General features: G+C 43.9%; 1 protein-coding gene across 2 annotated transcripts in view; it reads left to right on the top strand.

Annotated features, from left to right (window-relative positions):
* LOC121269124 (myosin light chain kinase, smooth muscle-like) overlaps window positions 1–20,630 on the top strand; it is an 82,511-nt gene that overhangs the window by 36,985 nt on the left and 24,896 nt on the right. For both annotated transcript variants that reach the window (XM_041173597.1, XM_041173598.1), the window contains exons 5-10: window positions 2,680–2,718; window positions 6,417–6,544; window positions 7,451–7,604; window positions 7,940–8,242; window positions 10,865–10,961; window positions 18,498–18,701. In XM_041173597.1, coding sequence (XP_041029531.1) covers window positions 2,680–2,718; window positions 6,417–6,544; window positions 7,451–7,604; window positions 7,940–8,242; window positions 10,865–10,961; window positions 18,498–18,701 — 925 coding nt within the window. The remainder of the gene's footprint in view (window positions 1–2,679; window positions 2,719–6,416; window positions 6,545–7,450; window positions 7,605–7,939; window positions 8,243–10,864; window positions 10,962–18,497; window positions 18,702–20,630) is intronic.

Raw genomic sequence — 20,630 nt, 5'->3', positions numbered from 1 at the left:
ATCCAATTTCAGATACAGGAGGTGGGAGTCTTTTGCTCGAGGGTGTGGTTTAGTTGCAGAAAAGAAGGTAAGGCTGAATTGAGCCGAAGAGAGCGAGTTTCTATTCCTCATGGATCGCAAGCAGTGCTATGAATGCACTTGTCTTTTCTCCAAAGCAGTCCTTACTCGCTTGAGCAGCTGGGTTTCCCAGAGTTAATCCGTGGTGTGAGTTGATCATCTGCCCTGTCCACTACCACCCCAATCGCCCACCCACCCCTCCATTACACTCAAAGTGGTTGGATTGTATTGGGGTTGAGATTTTCAATTTATTTTTACATCATCCTGTGACTCCAACCCATACGTTTTTTGGGAATTAAAATGATTTCCTGAAATTCTACTTCATGTGAAACCCTTCCTTGCACCGGGTGAGTCAGTCAAATTGGATGACAATGCTGCCCCCTAACTAAGCTTTGGAGGAGCTAATACAAATACCCTTGATGAGCCTCTTTGAGAACCATCTGCAGGGTCTTGATACCAGAAGTGTCTTCCAATCTTTTCTACCAAATGTATTTCTCCCCAGTTGTGTTGTGTTGTGTTTATACACATATGGGGGAAGAGAAGAATCTTTCCCCATAAATATGGAGACTGAAGTATCTTTTAGATGAAATATTAAGTTTCAGCTGCATCTGCCCTCTCCAAACGGGTGTAAAAGATCCCATGGTATTATTCGAAGAGGAGCACTATTCTGGCAAACATTTATCCCTCAAACAACACCAGTAAAACAGATTACTTGATCATTAATCTCATTGGTGTTTGTGGACCTTGCGTTAAAACAGTGGCTGTGCTTCAGAAGTACTTCATTGGATGTAATTGCTTTGGTACATTGAGGTCATGAAGCAATATAAAGGCCTGTGAATTACTTTTCCCAGGAAAGGTTAGAAGGTGGGTAAAATACTTGGCATAAACCAAGGATTGAACCTGCAAACATCTAACTATAACTTAGTGAATCCATTGAAGAGCAGGCCTTTGGTGAGGTTCGGCACAGCCCTCATCTGATAAAATCATTGAGCCATCAGGAGGTACTCCTTCATTACTATTCCAGTTGTATTGAAGGACTGGCTATTGAGCTTTGGTAAACTCACTGCCTCATCTTTTGGTTAGCACATGGGAGTAAACATGCTAGTGTGATCTTGGATAGATGATTGTCTCCTTAAAAGCCCCTTCGCTTGCTGAAGATGTGAAACATTTTGGTGTGAAATGAATGAGGCAAATTCAGGAATAAGGTAAATCCAGCAATGAGCAATCCTTAGTGAAGCATTAACGAATAGAAGCATTTATTTCTAAAATCATTAAATCCAGCCCTTTAGGCATGTTTGGTTTATTTGTGGTAAGAATATCTTTTAAAAATTGTCAGCTATTGCGTGTGTGTTTATATGCCTGCTTGCGTGAGTGTGCGCATATCTCTTTGCCTGAAGCTATGTACCATCCAATTAAAAGCAAGAGCCTTTGAAACTCCTCTCTCAATGTCTTGCCCTCATTTCTAGTTGGCTTCCAGAAAGTTGCCTCGACAGCTAGGTTAGTGACCGCCTTCTGTTCTACGCCAGCATCACTCAGTTGTGTTTATTGTTGTAAGTGTTGGTGATGTTTACTGGGAACAAATATGCTGGCGGATCAACTCCACAGTTTAATTGGAATATTATGATTTAAAATGCTCCTGAGTAGTTGGTTTCAGCCAAGACATGCATATTCGGGGGTTTGGTGCTGGTAATCTTACTGCTGCTTAAAGGAAAGCCCTGGATTTAGAAACAGTGGAAGTTGCCAGATTCACAGATGACATTAAACTGGACAGGTGGGTGTGTTGTTTGAAAGCAGCCAAGGAACTATAGAAGGGCCTACAAATTCAGTGGAGATGGGAAGAGATTGTTACACAATATTATTATTTTTTAGGATGTGTTGTGCCAGCTAGTGGGCAAAACCAAAAGACACCCAAGACTGATGGACTCCACACTGATCGTGACCAGTTATTTTGGAACAGGGTTTGACCTATCAAAGAGAACGTTGAGCCACATTTCCAAATCGGTAGACTATTCTGATGTTGAGGTTGTATATTGCTCAGGCCGGGCGATAGCTTGATAGTGTGGAGCCCTGCATGTCCATGCACAAAAGAAATATGTAAGCCCCCAAAAAGATGGAGGGCAAGGGTCATGAGGCTAGTATCAAAGGCCTGAATTAAAAGGAAAGAAGTGAACAATTTCAACTCTTCAGCCTTCAGAGGGGGCACAGACGAGATCCTCATTGAGGTATGTAAAATAGTAAGTTTATAAAATACGGAGTTATCCAAGAGGTAATTAGACATTGTGATTGGTGGCAGTGATGTGCGGGGGAACTGTAGGTTTCTATGGCATGCATGGTTAGTCGTACCAAATGTCTTTATCTGAAAGCAAAATACTGCTGACGAAATGTTACAATCTGAAAGGTGAACTCTTTTCTTTCTCCACCGATGCTGCCAAGCTTGCTGTGTATTGCCAGCATTTTCTGTGTTTAATTCGGAATGTACTTATGTTCATTAAATGTGTGAATCAGTGAATATTGTGTTTACTTACTCCTCCACCCACATCACTGACCTTCATTGGTGTGCTTCTTTCATTCGTCTGTTCAATCCTGTTCTTAACACTTCTTAAAATTTTACCCTTCTTTCAGGCTCATCCCCTTCGAAGAAGAAGCTGTCTTCTAAACCAGGTGATTTTTCTGTCTTCAAGCCGATGAGCTGTGATTTCATGTTTACAGACGGGGACCACACTACTGGCTACAGTTTCTCAGGGAGCTGTTGTCCAGTGAGCTTTGCAGTTGGCTCAGACTGTGCCCTAATGGGTTAAATGGAATGAATGAACTCGACACTTATTAGTATTGCATGAAGCTCATAGGAATTGAGTTTTTTGTGTATCCTACATGTTGTATTTGTTTGTTTCTAAAATGCTTCCCATATCTCTCACTGGAATGTGAGAAAATGCATATAGTTAAATTATACAGCTATTGAATATGGTTAATCATTTGACTGTCACAATTTCAACCTGACAGTGAGAATATGATATATGTACAAGTCAGCTCCTGTGTGGATCAAATCTATAATTTTCCACTATTTCCTTCTAAACTATGCTAGTTTATTATTATGTGTGAACATGTATTCAGTATTGCAGCCTAACCATACAAAATAAAAATATTTGTTTACACCATTTCTCCAACCAACAGAACAAGTGCAACTTCAAGAAGTTTTAATTGCAGTTTTTTTTTTAAAAAAAGATGGAGCCACACAAAATGTCCTTGACATGTCCTAGAGTAATTTGGGTTGATAGAATGATTTCCATATGTCAGCTTTTCACTTCTTCCCAACAGATTATCCAAACTCCAATCTCCGAGCAACATATCAGTTTTAATTTTCCGTTTCATATGCTCTTATGATCTCTGAGTGAGTTGTTGGCGCTGCGGTTAGTCTTACTAGCGCAAGTCCCTGCATTTCAAAGTAATTCATTGCTTTAAGATTTTTCTGTGAGACAATCTGTAAAGGTGCTCTATAAGTGCAGGCTTCTATGTGCCAGAAGTTGACACTGCCTAAATTAATTTCACACAGGGCCCTTTACATCGACTTTACAGGCCATTTGGCACAACAGGATTGGTAACGGGATAATTGGAAAATCATAATATGATCAGGCAGTGACAACACTCTTTTATGAATGTGGTATATTTGGATTTCCAGAAGGCATTTGATAGGGTGCTGTACTAGAGGTGGTTCTGCAAGTTTAAGGCTCATGGGATTGAGGGTAATATGTTATAATGCATTGAAGATTGTTTTCTATCTGTTAACTGGAGTGTTGGAATAAACGGCTCAGCAGGATGTAACTGGTGAAGTGCCGCAAGTATTAGTGCTTGGGCCTCAGTTATTTACAATTTCTATCAATAACTTGGATGAAGAGGCTGAGTGAAATATATCCAAGTTTACTAAAAATAAATAAACAAGCTGAGGGGGATTAAGAGACTGCAAAGGGATGTACACTGATTAAGTGATTGGCCAATAAGGTGACCGATGGATTGTAATGAGGGGAAGTGTGAAATTATTCACTTCAATAAAAAAATGGAAAGGCAGGATTTTTTTTAGAGGTGAGAGAATGGTAACTTGGGATTTGAAAGAACCTACTGATGCATAGTAGCAGCAGTCTACAAGATGCACTGCAGAAATTTACGAAGGCTCCTTAGACAGCACCTTTCAAACCCATGACCACTACCACCTAGAAGGACAAGGGCAGCAGATAGATGGGAACACCACCACCTGGAAGTTCCCCTCCAAGTCACTCACCATCCTGACTTGGAAATATATCACTGTTCCTTCACTGTCACTGGGTCAAAATCCTGGCAACTCCCTCCCTAACATCATTGTGGATGTACCTATACCACAGGGACGGCAGGAGTTCAAGAAGGGCAGCTCAGCATCACCTTCTTAAGGGCAACTAGGGATGGGCAATAAATTCTGGCCCAGCCTGTGAAGCCCACATCCTATGAATGAATTTCTAAAAAATCACAAAGTACAGACAAGTACATCAAGTTAGGAAGGCAAATGACAAATCTTCATTTCAAGGTCTTGGAATTTAACAGTGAGGAAGTCTTGCTGTAATAATATGGGCTTTGGTGACACCGCATCAGGAGGACTGTGTACAATTTTGGTCAGCTTACCTAAAAAAGGATAAATTTGATTTAGAGGAGGTGCAACAAAGGCTCACTGGCAAGAAATTTCCCGTCAGCGAGCGGGGGCGGGGCCAGCTTGCTGAGGTGTAAAATGATGCGGGATGACAATGGGCGGAACTCCTGACATCACCACGCACCATTTGCATTTTCAGGTAGGCGGGGGCGCAGCCGAGTCAGCTGTCCGCCCGCCGACCTGTCAATGGCCTATTGAGACCATTCAAAAAACAATTAAGCTCATTAGTGGACCTCCCCGTCCAACTTTAAGGTTGGCGGGTAGGTCAGGAGCGCTGGCGGCCACATGAAAAAACAGGAAACCTCATCCACAGGAGGGATGAAGTTTCATTGCTGAATCAAAAAATTAAGAGACACTTTTAATTAACGTTATGCCCATGTCCCAACTCATGTGACATTGTGGACATGGATGGTGAATGAAATTTTCACTGTAGTAACTTTTTTTCTTTGGGAATCGATCTCCCTGAGGCAGCACTTAGTCTCAGGGAGATCAGAGCGCTCCTTCGCAATCTTAGAAATCCCCTCCGCTCGCACAGGAAGCGCATAGGGCTTCTCTGCAGACATCACACTGGGCGGGGCCAATGTCCACCTCCACACTTGCCCCGTTGGAGGGGGTGGGGGGGTAAAGATTTTGTCCACTAGATTGATTCCTGAAATGAGAAAGCTGTCCTATGTGGAAAGATTGATTGGAATGGGCTTATGTTTTCTGGCATTTGGAAGAGTAAGAGCTGATCTCGTTGAAATGTATGAAGCTCTTGGGGAGCTTGACAGGGTAGAGGCTGTCTCCCTTGGCTGCACAGTCCAGATCTAGAGGTTGTAGTTTCAGGGTACGGGGTCAGCCATTAAACCTGAGGAGAAAATTCTTCACTCGGAGGGTTGCGAATGTTTGAAATGTTCTACCCAGCGAACTGTGAGTGCTCGTCAGCTAATGAATATATTCAAGGCTGAGGTTGATATTTTTGGGCACAAAGGAAATTGAGTGATATGGAAATAGGTGATAAAGTGGAAAGATGTGGAAGACCTGCCTATTAATTCTGTGCCTATTGAGTGATGCTATAGTCATGATTAAGAGCGGCTGATACTAATTGGGGAAAGGTTAGGGCATATGTAACCAGTTTCCACCTGGGTGGGTGGGGGCGAAACTGTGTGACAGGGAAAAGTAGCCTGCACTTAGGTTTAATCACAAAACCCAGTATAATACATAAATACAGTCTGGCTGTAGTTACTTCCTTTGCTGGATGCCTGCTCAGCACATGAATAATGCCATGATTTTATTGAATGATGGAGTAGGCTCGATGGACCATATTCCTGCTTTTATTACTTTATGTTCTTACAACAATGATCCACACAAGCCTCACTTTACTTAATCTCATTTTATCACCAACTCCACTGAGAGAAGATTATGTCCCATCATTTGTCTGGATGAAATTTTGGAAATCACAGTTGAAATTACACCTTGTGGAAAAGAGAGTTTTTTGATTTAAGCCTCCTTTCACAAGGCAGCATAAATATTGATGTCGTAAATGTAATCCTATTTGCCACATCTCAGTTACTTTAGGAGACAATTTATATCAAACTTCCATTAACCAACCTTGTTAAAACTCTCATGAACAAAGTGTCATCTTTACCTGAAATGGCAAATGAAATAGATTGAATATGTTTGATCTTTGTTTGTCCTTACATTACAGTGGAGCCTCCTCAGTTAGTGGATCCCCAGACACACATGGAGGTAAAGGCAGGACAACAGGCAGAGCTGTACATTGGGATTATAGGAACTCCGCCCATTGCTGCTACATGGCTTAAACAGAAAGACCAGGTATACAAAATTTGACCCTCAAAATACCAGCTATATCAACATGTGGTCTAGCAGTTACATTAGAAAAGCTAGTGGAAGAAGAAGGCAATCAGCTGCTAAAATCTGCTCCTTCCTTGGACCATGTAGAATTACTTAAATGATTGGAGTAAACTTCATAATAAATTTGCTTCTTATCCCTGCAATAACCCTTGACTCGATTCAGCCCAAGACTGGATTATTGCTCCCACAGCTGGAAAGATTCTTAACAATTTACTTCAAAAAGTTCCTTATATATTTTGTATTTTTCGCTCTCATCTGTAACCTCTTCTCTCCTTTCTCATTCTCCCTCGTCCTCATGCAACCTTTCTCTCAGTTTTTGCTGCCCCTACCTCTGGTAGGAACATGTCAGTGCTTTCTTAAACTTCCCTCCCTTCCCTCTAATGTGAAAACATATTGTTCTCCTTCTGCACTGCACTCATTTCACTGTCTGGTACTCCAATCATTCTTTGCCCAAGAACTTAAAAACTACAGAGCTCCTCAACTCCCAGTTTGTTCCTGCTTCTAAGATCTTGAGACATCAAGAACAACAGCATTGTCTAAGCTAATTGCGAATTACTGATTCAAGCAGTCTTCGTTCTGCATCTGTCAGAGATCTGCATGGGTGTTGATGCTCGATATCTATGGATTGAGGCCTGGGAGTGGCATTTCTAACAAAAATGTATCACTGGGACTCAATCTCGTTAAACAAAACTGAATCAGAAATACTCAGCTTTTTCACCATTCACTCTTACAACCCTTTGATTTGCTCTTTTAATGAATATGTGTATGCATTGTTGGAATGTCCTTTTAGGTTGTAGCACATTGGTCTGTCATTTAGCTGTTTATTTGGACTGTTCATCATCATCTCAGCTCATCCATTTACTTCAGATCTTGAATAGTTCTCGAACTTCTGTGGACACAACAGACACTGAGACCAAACTGGTGATAAAGAACGTGCAAATGGATGACACAGGCCATTACACACTAGTGGTGAAGGACAGAAATGGGAGTGTGCAGCATCAGATCAGTCTGGCTGTTGTAGGTAAGTGGAGTACCAAGCATTCTGCTGAGGAAAATTAATGCAGCAAAAGAACACCAATAAAAAGGTGAGGTGCAAATGATCTGAGTTATTGAACTTCCACACATCTCAAAACTCTGCCTGCTTTTTATTATCCCAAGAATGTGAGAAATATTGTTTATGTATATAAACAAAGGAAAGGCCACATCATCACATTTTGTTTACAGATGTCTTGTATAGCTGCAGCTTAGTAGAGGCCGATGTGGATTGAATGTCTGATAGATAACTGAGCCCATGGTGGAATAGATGGTGGAACAAATGCCAACTCATGTTAAAACCCAGCTTACCACTTTTCTCAGACAGGCCGGAGCCTCCAGCTGGAAGACCTTATATCTCTGAGTTGTGTAGGGACTCCCTCTCCCTGTCCTGGTCTGGTCCATGTTATGATGGTGGGAGCGCTATCAAGTCCTACATCATTGAGATAAAGCAATCTGGAGATTCGGAGTGGAAAACATTGACGGATTCATGCAGTAGCACCTCTTATCATGTGAACTGTCTAAAGCCAGATGGAGAGTACAGCTTCCGCATATATGCAGTGAACTCTTATGGCATTAGTGAAGCTGGTGATGAATCCAAACCTGTTAAGCTAAACGATGTAGAAGGTAAGAATTTGAGTCCTATGATTTATGTTATTTTGACATGACTGACATGTTAAAATATTTAATCGTGTGCACAGATACATGCATGCACACACGTTAAAATGTGGGCTATTAGAGTTATGAAAAATCTACCTGAATTCACAAATATTTTTCCAGTGCATGGGATTAAGAATAGGGTTGAGTGATGGTAATTGTGTCTGTTTTGTTCATTTTCCTAATTCATCCTAAACTCAATGATTGAACCATAGAAACAAGACTGAATGCCAACTGTTGCAAATGTCTGGGCATGAGGAAGCTGACTAGATGGTACATCTTAGGTTCATTAGCAATAATGGATCTGACTGAGAGTGGCTCCAGTGCACTTTAAGCCATGGGACATCTGTTGGGTGGAATAAGCAAAGTTCCCAATTTTCTCTTGGTCTCCCTTAAATGTGCTGAGTTCTGCTGGGTTATGATGCCATGTGCTTTGCAGCATCTCAGTAATTTGAATCAATCTTTTGGAAGTTTGGCAGGAGTAGTGGGAATATACTGGGCTGATTTCCATGTGCTGGCCATCTCGATTCTAAATAGTGAAGAACATGTGTGCACACACCTCACTAGATCTCACTAGTGTGTTAATAGCGCTCAATTTTCCCAGGTCATAACCGTGCTTAGCTCTAGATGTATTTGAATGGATGTAACAGTGGGTTAGCAAAATGGTGGAAGCAGAAAATTCAGTGACATAGAGAGTTCCAAATAGGGGGCAGAATAGGGGTCAAAAATTCTCAAAAGTAGGAAAAATTCAGATAGCATTTCAAGTTTTTGCCAAGAATGCAAATAGAAAGGATTAGGTGAAAGAAAACACAAGGTTCAGGAATTAGTTGAAGTGACAGTGCAGCCCTGCACTTTTTGGCTGTTGAAGTAGAAGTGGTGCTGTAAGAGGTAGCTGTAAGAAAGATAGTGCTGTTTATCACTCTGTTGCCATTTCCAAAGGTTTGTATTGCAGTATTTTGACAAGGGAGTCAGGCTTGAGGCTACAGCTGACTGCTACTGTTGTTGTTTGCTGGGGAAGATGATGGAGCAGTGGTAATGTCACTGGACTAGTAGTCCAGAGACCCAAGCTAATGCTCTAGGACATGGGTTCAAATCCCACCCTGGCCTCTGAAGAAATCTAAATACAATTAACAAAATATGTGGAATTGAGAGTTAGCCATCAGTGATGCTGACCATGAATCAATCATCGATTGTCATAAAAACCCATCTACTTCACTAATGTCCTTTAGGGAAGGAAATCTGCCACTCTTATCTGGTCTGGCCTATATGTGACTCCAGACCTGCAACAAAGTGGTTGACTCTTAACTGCCCTCTGAAATGGCCTAACAAGCCACTCAGTCTAAGGGCAATTAGGGATTGGCAACAAATGCCAGCCTTGCCAGCAGTGCCCACATCCCATCACAAAGAATGAAAAAAACCCTATCCTGCATATTAGCTGCAGACATCCTTGCAGAATGTGGCACCATTTTGCATTCACCTACTTACCTGGAAACTATGACGATCATGATCATTGCTAGATATGTGTTACCGACTCTTCGCACATGGTTTGCTGGCCATAACAAAACACCACCAGTCGGGCTTTACTGCTGTTGGCTTCACTAGCATGTTTTCCTATGTGTAGGCTACTGAAAGCATGGCACATTGTGATTGGTCTTCCTCCAGGAAACCATTGTGCATGGTCAGGCATTCACACCTTTAATTTTTGTAATTAGCTCTGCTATCCCAGCCTCTGCATGCAGTAATCCTTTTTAAATATAGGGAACCAGCATCTCGAGGTCTGAAAGTGATGATGGGTAGACACAGGAAGCCACCAACTTGCTTTCCATCCCTCTTTTTTTTTTCTTCTTCTCTTCCTTTTGTGAAGGCAGGAAGAAGGATTCCCAGGAGTGCTATTGATGGGAGTGGCGGGATGGGATGGTGTGGTGGTGGGTGCAGTGGAGTGGATGAGAAGAAGCCTCAGAATAATTGCCAAAAAGTTCATAGGGATGTAAGTAGTAACAGAGGAAGATGATAAATGGAAATGGTGCACAAGTGGAATTTTGAATGATTGTTCTTAATAGCTCCTTTTATTTAACTTATTTTCATATACAGTTCAGAATCTTGTAACCTAGCCTCCCACTTAAGTTTGAACATGATGAAGATAAAGTTTGCTTCTAACATAACTACTGCAGAATGAAACAAAAATGACTTCTTCTTGGCTTCTCCCTAATTCAGGCTGGAACTTGCTCCACCTGCCTCAAAGTTTTTGTCTATCTCAATACAGCTTGGTATGAGTTTCAGTGAATATATTTTTCCTGAGGGTACAAATTGAAGTTTAGATTACAGCATTCAGGTTGTATTTTCATAGATTGAATGGAGAGAGAATTGTATGTGTGATTTCCTAAGGAAAATCAGTACAGCAGTTGTACTGGGGGGTGGGGTTTGCAAGGATTGGAAACATCAAAACACCATCCCTTCCAAGATGATGACTATATGGCTCATGCACCCGATGTTTGCTTCAGAAATGAGACAGGTAAGACAGAATGGGCTGTTAGGAGTAGTTGTTGCCATCTTACTGTTCTTTTAATGCAGTTATCTGTTTTCTTTTTGAAGAGAAAGACGACGAGAATGAGGAGCCAGAGTACTGTGTGACAATAAATACATCTCAGAAATTGACAGATCTATACATACAGCAAGAGTGTCTTGGCGTGTAAGTGTCAACACTACCAGTCCACTCATAAATTGTCTTTTGTTTTTAATGTGGCACAAAAGTCTGGTGACTTTTCAGTGCTGAGTTCCTTACACACTATAATCTCTCAAGTATGGAATGCCTGGGATGAATCTTTTCTGGATTTGGGAATTTTCTAGATGATAGATTGCCGAACCACAATTGTGTGAACTGGAATACATTGTAGATATAAATATTTACCTCAAACATAAAATACTGATGATAATATTCTAAGTCAGTAATACAAATGGTTTTATTTATCCAAATACTGTATCTTCAGTGTTTTCACGCTGCTTGTAAAGGTTGTAAACTGTTGTGACCCCCACACTACACACCTTGCACACATCTTTCACTGAGGCAAACATATCAAGTTTCTTCATGATTTCCTCTTTTTCCAATATTGTAAGTGTAACATGCTTATGTTTTGCTGCACTTTTCTTAGATGCCATGAAGGCTTAAACAAACCAAAGTACACCCTAGGAAGGTTTGGTCTGCTCAAAAGCACTGTTGCAAAATGGGAGTAGGGGGAGAGGGAAAGAGAGAGAGAAAGACAATGAAAGAGATGAGAGACAATGAGAGAGACCAGAAACAGAGACTGTATATAGAGAGAAATTGAGTGGCTGTGTGTTTTCCTGCACAGTCACCACATCAGGTGAGCTGCTGCCTTCTTGGTTTTGCTGCAGTGCCTGAACAGTTGAGTGGTGACTCTGCTCAAAATATTTCTGGACAACTCCTGTCCCAGAGTTTGGATTTCCAGACTGGAGAGGTTATGATGTTAAATGAGCCTGGTGATCATTTTTCCGAGTTGAATATATTCACATGAGTGTAATAACATAGATTTGATGTTAATTTATTAATATTTAGTGTTTCAAGAAAACGTATTCTTCATTTTACTGATATCTCATTTGTTGGTGGGCAGGTTATGGTTTTTTTTTTGTTATAAGTGAGCTGGCAGGATTATTATAGTATGCTGTGGTTTGGGAGACATACAAACATACAAAAATACAAATCAGAAGTGGGAGTAGGCGTTTCAGCCGCTTGAGCCTTCACTGCCATTTAATAAGATTCTGGCTGATCTGATTGTGGCCTGAACTCTGCTTTCTTCCCTACCCCTTATACCCTTTGACTCCCTTGTCAATCAAGGTTCTGTCTAACTCAACCTTAAAAATATTCACTGATCCTGCCTCCACTGCTCTCTGGGGAAGAGAATTTCACAGGCTGATGACACTCAGAGAAAACAATTCTCATTTCCATCTTAAATGGGGGACCCCTTATTTTTAAGCTGTGTCTCTAAGTTCTAGCTTCTCTCACATTGGCCTATTGGAAGAACTTGCATTTATATAGATAAAAGCAAAATGCTGCAGATGCTGTAAACCTAAAACAAAAATAGCTGGAAAAACTCAGCAGGTCTGACAGGATCTGCGGAGAGGAATACAGTTGACGTTTCGAGTCCGTATGACCCTTCATCAGAACTAAGGAAAAATAGAAATTTCTATTTCATTTTATTTCTAATTTCATTTCTATTTTTCCTTAGTTCTGATGAAGAGTCATACGGACTCGTAATGTTAACTGTGTTCCTCTCCGCAGATGCTGTCAGTCCTGCTGAGTTTTTACAGCCAATGAACTACATTTTTGAAGTGTAATCACTGTTGTAATGGAGGAATCATGGAAGCCAGTTTGTGCACTGCAAGCTCTTAAAAACAAAGAGATTGTCATGATAATGGTTGAATGTGGTCGTGGACTCCAGGATTAGATTATATACGGTACTCTGTACTAGATAGGGGGTCATCTGGCTCTGGGGTTGAAGGTCAGATAGCACATGTTGGAGCCTGTCTTGATAGAATTCAGTTACTGCAGATATGTGTTTATGTTAGGAAAATGTGTTATCAATAAAGTTATCTCAGCTGCAATGTTGACATCATTGAAACAAAAAACAAGACAGCGATGATGACCAGATAAACTGCTTTAATTTTATTGGTTGAGGGTTAGATGCTGGGCAGGACACTGGAGAGATTCCCCGTTCTTCAAAATTGTGTCACAGGATCATAAATGAAAGGGCAAACAGGGCCTCTGCTTAACATCTCTGACAATGCAGCACTCCATTAGTGCTGTTCTGAAATTCCAGCTTAGATTATGCGCTCAAATCTCTGGAGTGCGAGTCAATCCACAACATCCTGACTTCAGTGAGGGTACTACCATTGAGTCATGTATATGAAGAGGAAATATGTTGTTGAATGATGTAGAGCTTACAAATATTTTGATTTGACCACGTTACGGGAGGAATTTTCCCAGGTTTGCACTAAGTGCGGTGGTGGGTGGGTAAAACTATGTTTTACTCGCCAGCCACGATGGCGGGTTTTCATTTCGTATTATCCCAAACCCGCCTCATTGTTTATGCATTCCTGGGAAACATGCTGTTTCCATGGTGGGCGGACTCTCATCTGCCCTCCCACCATAGCCCCACCGTTGCATCACACTGACCGCCATGTTTAAAAGGCAGCCGCCAGCACACTGCTCATCGCTACCAGCTCACCACCGCTACCCAGGAGACATGGCCAGTAAAGGACCACCCCCCCACCCCCCCCCCCCCCACCTTGGATTTACTGATGTCACAGTTGCTGGAGCTGCAAAGGCAAGCTCGGGAACATCAGGAAGGGATGTCCGTTCACTCCTCAGATTGCAAGGCACGATGGAGGAGTCCATCTGTCTTCAGGCTGAGGTGATAGCGCCAGCATCGCAACGCACCAAGGTCAACACTGGCAGGATGGCCGCCATGGAGACCGTGGTCCAGGACATCACTGCTGTGCAGGCTGAACTCCATCACTGATGCCATAGTTGGCCTCTAAGAGTGTGTACGCGAGAGGGGTGCTCGGCAGCTCGATCTCACTCCAGCCACTGCTTCCCCTCATGGAGTCAGCCAGGGACCCTTGGGCACCCATAGGGAGGAGATCAGCAGGTGCACACCCCAGGGTCATCCATCCAGGTGTCTCCGGGAGTGTCCGGCCTGTCCGAATCCCCAATTCCTGTGACCTCCGCAGCTCCAGCTCCACAGGCTGAGGAGGGTGCCATTGCCACACAGTGGGACCCTGAAAGCAGGCTGGGGCCCACCAAGTCTCGGCCCTCCAGAGCACGCCTGCCAAAGTCATCACAGACAGGGCGCCACAGTCAGCAGGCTGCCCCCACCTCCGCTGTGGATGTCTGGGGAGCAGTTAGGGAAGTTAAGGGAAAGTAGTTGCACAACCTGGGCATGGGTGTTGATCACCTTGTACATACTTCTCACTATTGTCAATAAACTCCTAAGAATGTCCCCCTGCCTGTGGCTTTTTGTTCTGATGAGCAGTGTTTTTGTCACTCGGATGTGAAACAAGATAAAGGCAGGTGTCTCAGTCCAGGGCCACTTCCCTGTGCTCTGGGCAGCCTTCAGACCACAGTGATGGTCCAGCCTCACACTCCCTGGAAACATTACTGATGTCTGCACCTCGGCGGTGCTAGTCATTGCTGCCAGAATGTAGTGGGCAGGTGCCACAGAGTTCTCTCATTCTCTCTGTGTGCTCTCAGCACCTTTAAGGTGGGGCTGGTCCCCATCACACCACCGTCTGCGACCAGTGATGCTGTGCACCCGCTGCTGAAAGGCTGAGGTGCTGAAGGCGGACACAGCATCAGATGCGTCTAAAGTTCCATGGCTGCGTCCCTGAGATGGCCCTGATCATGGAGGTCAAGCGAGCTGCCCTCGGCCAGACAGGAGTCAGATATTTTCAGAGGCTATGTGAAGATCTATGGAGTATCTTCACTGCATGCTGTCATCATCCTCCTGCGATCGAGTGACAATTAGGGCCTCCACTGCATCTCCATGACAGGAGCATTCTCACAGAGGGTATTGGCACTTTCATAAGCCAAACTGGAGTCAAATGTTCACAACTGTGATGTGAGGATCCATGGTGTCCCCTCACTGCATGTCGTCATCATCCTCCATAAATCTGGCAACTATGAGGGTCTCCCGAGTGCACCTGCCTCATCTAGCTGGTGTGGGAGCCTCATCCCTGTCATCTTCACCACCGAGGACCTCCTCACCCTCATTCCCGCTGCCGTCTTCCTCATCCAAGGAGACCTCCATCTCCCCCTCAGCCAGCTCCTCTCCCTGTTGTAGGACCAGGTTGTAAAGGGTGCAGCAGATGACGATGATACGTGACACCTTCTGTGAACTATGTTGCAGGTCACCGCCAGGTCACTCCAGGCACTGGAACCGCATCTTCGGCATCTCGATGATCTGTTCCACCACGTTGTGAGCTGCTGCATGAGCCTCATAGCGGCACTCTGCTGCAGTCTGAGGCTGCCGCACGGGTGTCATCAGCCACGGCCTCTGTGGGTAGCTTTTGACCCCAAGGAGCCAACCCTGCAGCCTCTGTGGACCCTGGAAGACTGCAAGCACCTGCGAGCGACTCAAGATATAGGCGTCGTGCACACTCCCTGGAAACCGTGCGCACACCTGCAGCATGTGCTCCTGGTGGTCGCACACCAGCTGCACGTTCAGTGAGTGGAAGCCCTTGCAGTTGATGTAGTCCAACATGTGTAGCGATGGAGACCTGAGCGCCACATGGGTGCAGTCAATCTCACCTGTGGGAATCCCAAGATCAGGGTGAATCCAATGGCCCTTGCATCCTGGCTGTCCCGTTCCCGGGTGAAACGCACAAAGTTGTTGCCACGGAGAAGATGGCATCCGTGACCTCATGGATGCAGTTGTGGGTGGCGGCTTGTGATATTCCACAGAGGTCACCTGTGGAGCCCTGAAAGGAGACGCGAGCATAGAAATTGAGCACCACGGTCGCTTTCACAGCCACTGGCATTGGATGCCCTCCATGTCCCCTTGGCGCCAAGTCCTTCAGTAAGTGGCAGATGTGAGCGACCAGGTCCCTAGACATGCGCAGTCATCAGTGACACTGGTTCTCAGTCATCTGCAGGAATGACAGGCGACATCTATAGACCTTGCGTGTCACTCGGCGCCGACCAGGCACGGCTCACTGTCACTCCTGGGCAGTGTTGGTGAGAGCCCCAGTAACCCCTTCTTCATGAGGTTGCTGCTCCTGCCTTTGCGCAGCCAGGAGCCTCAGTCACTCTCTCCTCTGCCTTCTATGGTCTCTGTAGGCCATCATGGAATACAGCTAGGTCACCAGGATCCATGATCCTGACATGGTCCTCCTGCAGCATGAAAGAGAGATAGAGAGACATGGTTAGCATGGGTGTACTTAGCATCCTTTCCTGGCCCTGCGTGACCACCCCTTTACTCCTCAGATGGCCAGAGATGAGTGCGCTGCATGGCTGCCCTGTCAACCTGCGACTTGGGGGAGACGGGTCCAAACCGGGATGCTGAGATTGTAAAGGGTTGTGAGCGTCTCCAGCAGTGGCTGCTACATGGCCAGCATTAGTGAGGAGATTGTACAACGTGTGCAGTCCAACCGCTGTGTGGTCCAGTAAAGTGATTGCAGACTTGCAGTCTATGCTGGGGTGGTGGGGGGTAAGGTCTGGAGAGCTTGATGGCATTTTGGTGCCTCCTCATTGCCTGTGTGGGTGGGCAGGCTAGAAGCCGGACCCCAATCATTTCATGGCTGCACCTGAACTGTCTCAGTTGCGGAGAGATGGTCAGTTTATACAGTTGTCCGTAATTTGTGGCCACTTCCCTCATTTACCTTGCCCCCCCCACCTTGATTGCTTGTACGCATGATCCAATGACAGGGCAGCAGTTGCCTCCGGATACCACCTTGCCCCCACCCAGAGAACAGTCGCCTCCATGGCAGGGCAGCAGTTGCCCCTGGACAATTGTCCCCTCCCCCTCACCCACCAGAAAACAGGTGCCTCCAAGGCAGGGTGGCACTTCACCCAGGCCCCCTGGTGCCCCTGAAGCCTGCAAAGCAACAGGCAACCCTGGCGAGCTGTGGAAAGCGAAGCTGTTCATTCACCTCAGTCCCCCCAAAGTGAAGGCCACCAAGTGCTATGGGCCAAGTGCTGGTAAATGGGATTAGGTAGGTAGGTAGGTCAGGTGTTTCTCACGTGTTTGGTGTAGACTTGATGGGCTGAAGGGCCTCTTCTGCTCTGTGATTCTGTGAAGTGCACGTTGTCTGCGTGCTGTCGTGAAGTTCATCAGTTCTGATGAGGTCATACAAACTCGAAACGTTAGCTCTGTCTTCCCCTCCACAGATGCTGTCAGACTTGCTGAGTTTTTCCAGCAATTTTTGTTTTTATTTCAGATTTCCAGCATCCGCAGTATTTTGCTTTTATGTCTGAACATATCTCTGGGAAGCCACTTAAAATGCAAATAGCTTTCCTGGGTGCTTATTGACTATTTCAATGGAAGAGATTTAAAATGACAATGGCTGCAAGCCTTGCTGGCCCCTTGATGGGATTTTAAATAAAGTTATTCAGGAGGATAATCGTAGCTGGCATGTTGATGGGATATCAAACATTCCTCCATTGTATGGACAATGAAACATATCAATACTGTCATGACTGAAATTGGCTGGAGAGAGAGCCAATACCTTTAATAATCCACAAGGGTCAAGCCTGCAGAAAAAGGGTCAGCCTGCATAATGAAGGATAGAGGGAGGTCATCTCTCAGCCAGCACAAGGGAGGACTCTGCCTCAAAAGTCACCATAGGTTGAGAAGAGGGGCTGATTTATATTACCTGCAACATTACATTTCTCCGCTACAGGAGCTTGGCCACAATTTTGTCTGAAGCATCAAGAAACTTGCAAGCTCTATTGACTCCAGTGAACCCTCAGGCCTGCAACATTGCAACCACCATCTTAAGACCTGTATAAACAAGAGACCTGTTTCTTTTAGCACTCTTAATAATTTGAGTGCATGTTACATCTTTAGAAGCCATTTTTCGTGTGTGTAACTGATATGTGTGAGGAGTGTTGTAATTACATTTTGGTGGTGGGGGCGGGGGGGTGCTGGTGGTGTTGTGAGATATAGCCATTTATCCTTTCCTTTTGATTTAAACTTACAAGAATGCCTGAGCAGGTCTGTTCTTTAAAGTCACTGCACTCAAGTGGTGAATACACTCCTTGACTAAAATATGTCCCGTTGTGGTGAGCCGAGAGGTGAGATAAGCGGGAAAATTATCCTGCATCTCTCCCCGTCTGTAACAGATTGCCTTTTCCATCTGGAAATCTATGTAAACAGGGCTGGGCCAGTCCAATTCCTGATAAATAACAGGAAAGCAAGTCGGAGATGGGGAGCAGGCAAAACCAGTTTAATAATGATTAGGGGTGCATCAGAGCCACAATATTGATTTAACCCAGATCACTCCCAGATGTTTGGGCACATCTGCCTGCTCAGCCATTGGCAACCCACATGGGAAAAGATGACAGGCCACATACAGCAAAACCCACCACTGATAACGGAACATGTTTGAATGGACAATATCTAAACTCAACACAGCCATTGAGAGGCCAATTGCGATAAGCTGTGACTAGTTTCTTTTAACTCTTCTCTAACCAAACTTTCTTGATCATTTCCAGAGGGACATTCGGTAAAGTTTACAAACTGTTGCAAAAATCCACCGGAAAAGTTCGAGCAGGCAAGTTTTACAAAGCCCGAACAATTCAAGATAAGAAGAGTGCGCGCCATGAGATTGAGATCATGAATTGTCTGCACCACCCAAAGCTGGTTCAATGCTTAGATGCTTTTGAAAGTCGGACTGAGATCGTCATGGTGATGGAATAGTAAGTATGGTCTCATGTACAAAGCTATAGGCAACTGACGAGAGAGGCTTCTTATTGCACCCAAAGAATGAGTTTAGCTGCAGTAATCCTTAATCCAATGGAAACATCTCTGGAAGATTTTTAAAAAAATTTGTTCATGGGATGTGGATGTCACTGGCTAGGCCAGCATTTATTGCCCATCCCTAATTGCCCTTGAGAAGGTGGTGGTGAGCTGCCTTCTTGAACCGCTGCAGTCCAGGTGGTGTAGGTACACCCACAGTGCTGTTAGGGAGGAAGTTCCAGAATTTTGACCCAGTGACAGCTGGTGGTCAAGTTTTAAACTAGATTACAAGTTGGTTGCTTTTGCCTACACAGCTGTATATAGCAGCAGCTCTGGAGCACATGGGCAGGAGTAAGTTCGTTCAGCCCCTCGAGCCTGCTCCACCATTCAATTGGAACATGTCCTCCATTTAATTCCAAATTTGATCGCTATTCTTCGAAATCCTTACTCAATAAAAATCTATCAAAATCGTTCTTGAAAATTCAAATTGACTGAGCATCCATACTTTTTCTTGGTGCTTCAGTGTTCCACTGTCCTTTAAGTGAAACATTGCTTCCTGTTTTCACTTGCATGGGATTGAATCACGAATGGAGTCTCACAGGGATTAATGTTAGAATACTGCTCTGTACCATCTTTAGCAGCGATTTGGATTAAAACACCCGGGTCATAGTTCTTTGGTTTGATATTGACATTGAGATGTGTGCAGGAGTTAGGACTTTAGATAAAATAAATAGATTACATGATTAGGGGAATGAGCCTGGGTGTGAATGCCCCTCAGTGTAGATAAATTCCGTGTGATGCATTTAGGTAACAGAAAGTGTACATGCAGGTACATTTGTTTAAAAATGAGAACCAGAGGAGGAACCTGACAGATCATTAGGTTTGTGACCAATGTTGTGAGGCTGTGGGGAAAGATGGAATGGTGTATAGTTAACACATTTATATATAAAACTGGAAATATAATACATGCCCGATACAATTGCTACAGCTGACTCTGTACCCAGTTTCAGTCCCCTTGCACGGTGAGGATATTGATTCCAGTCTTGGGTTCTCAGTTATCAGCGAGTCTCTGAGAACTGGGGCTTTTTTTTCCCCATTGGATAAATAACAACTTTGAGAAAAAATGATTGAAATTGTTAAATGCTGAAATGAGCATATTCTGTTTGGCAGGATAGATAAGTTAAATCAGATAGGGAGGGGATAGATTAGAGCATCAGAACAAAATAAGAAATCATAGGTTAGGTGTTGGGAAGTAGCACTCTTTGTAAAACATCTTTGACTCTGAAATAAGTTAACAAAGCTATTGGCATCTGCAGACCATCACAAGGGGAGCAGGGCATATTCTTGCAAGTGGAAAAACGCAAGGTAACTAGTGATATCAGTCACTAGAGTCTGCAAGAGTTTGCTTGATTGTCTTTGGGAGTAAAAGGGGATTTTCCCAGGGTCTTTTCTAAATTAACCTTGGGTTTTGACTGTCTTTTTGCCTGTACCAGGAAATTGGATGACAGGGAGAAAAGTTGATGGAACACCTGGACTGTAACATTTTCTGGAATGGGGAAACCTGGATTAGCTTTTTCAGTCTGTCCCTGTCCTCTTCTTTTCATAAAGTCCTATAATTCTACCAAACGTGCTCCAGTTTCAAGTCCTGACTGTTAATAAGATCTATGCTGGTTGGTGAAGCTGAAACCAAGATGTAGAGCTTTTCTTTATTGAGAGAATTTATTGACTAGTTCAGTCTTGCAGCTCTCCTCCCTCACAATCCAGTGTTCCAGCTATCCGCTATTTATATGTGCTCAAAGACAATTAATACCTATTACCTGTTTCTCTTAACTGCAACAATGTAATTGACATGACATTACCGCTGATAGCGGTCTGGAAATTTCCATCTT

The sequence above is a fragment of the Carcharodon carcharias genome, chromosome 23, assembly GCF_017639515.1.
Source record: "Carcharodon carcharias isolate sCarCar2 chromosome 23, sCarCar2.pri, whole genome shotgun sequence".
Classification (NCBI taxonomy): Eukaryota; Metazoa; Chordata; class Chondrichthyes; order Lamniformes; family Lamnidae; genus Carcharodon; species Carcharodon carcharias.
Note: the sequence above shows the minus strand (reverse complement) of the source record. Positions and strands in the feature narration are given on the sequence as shown.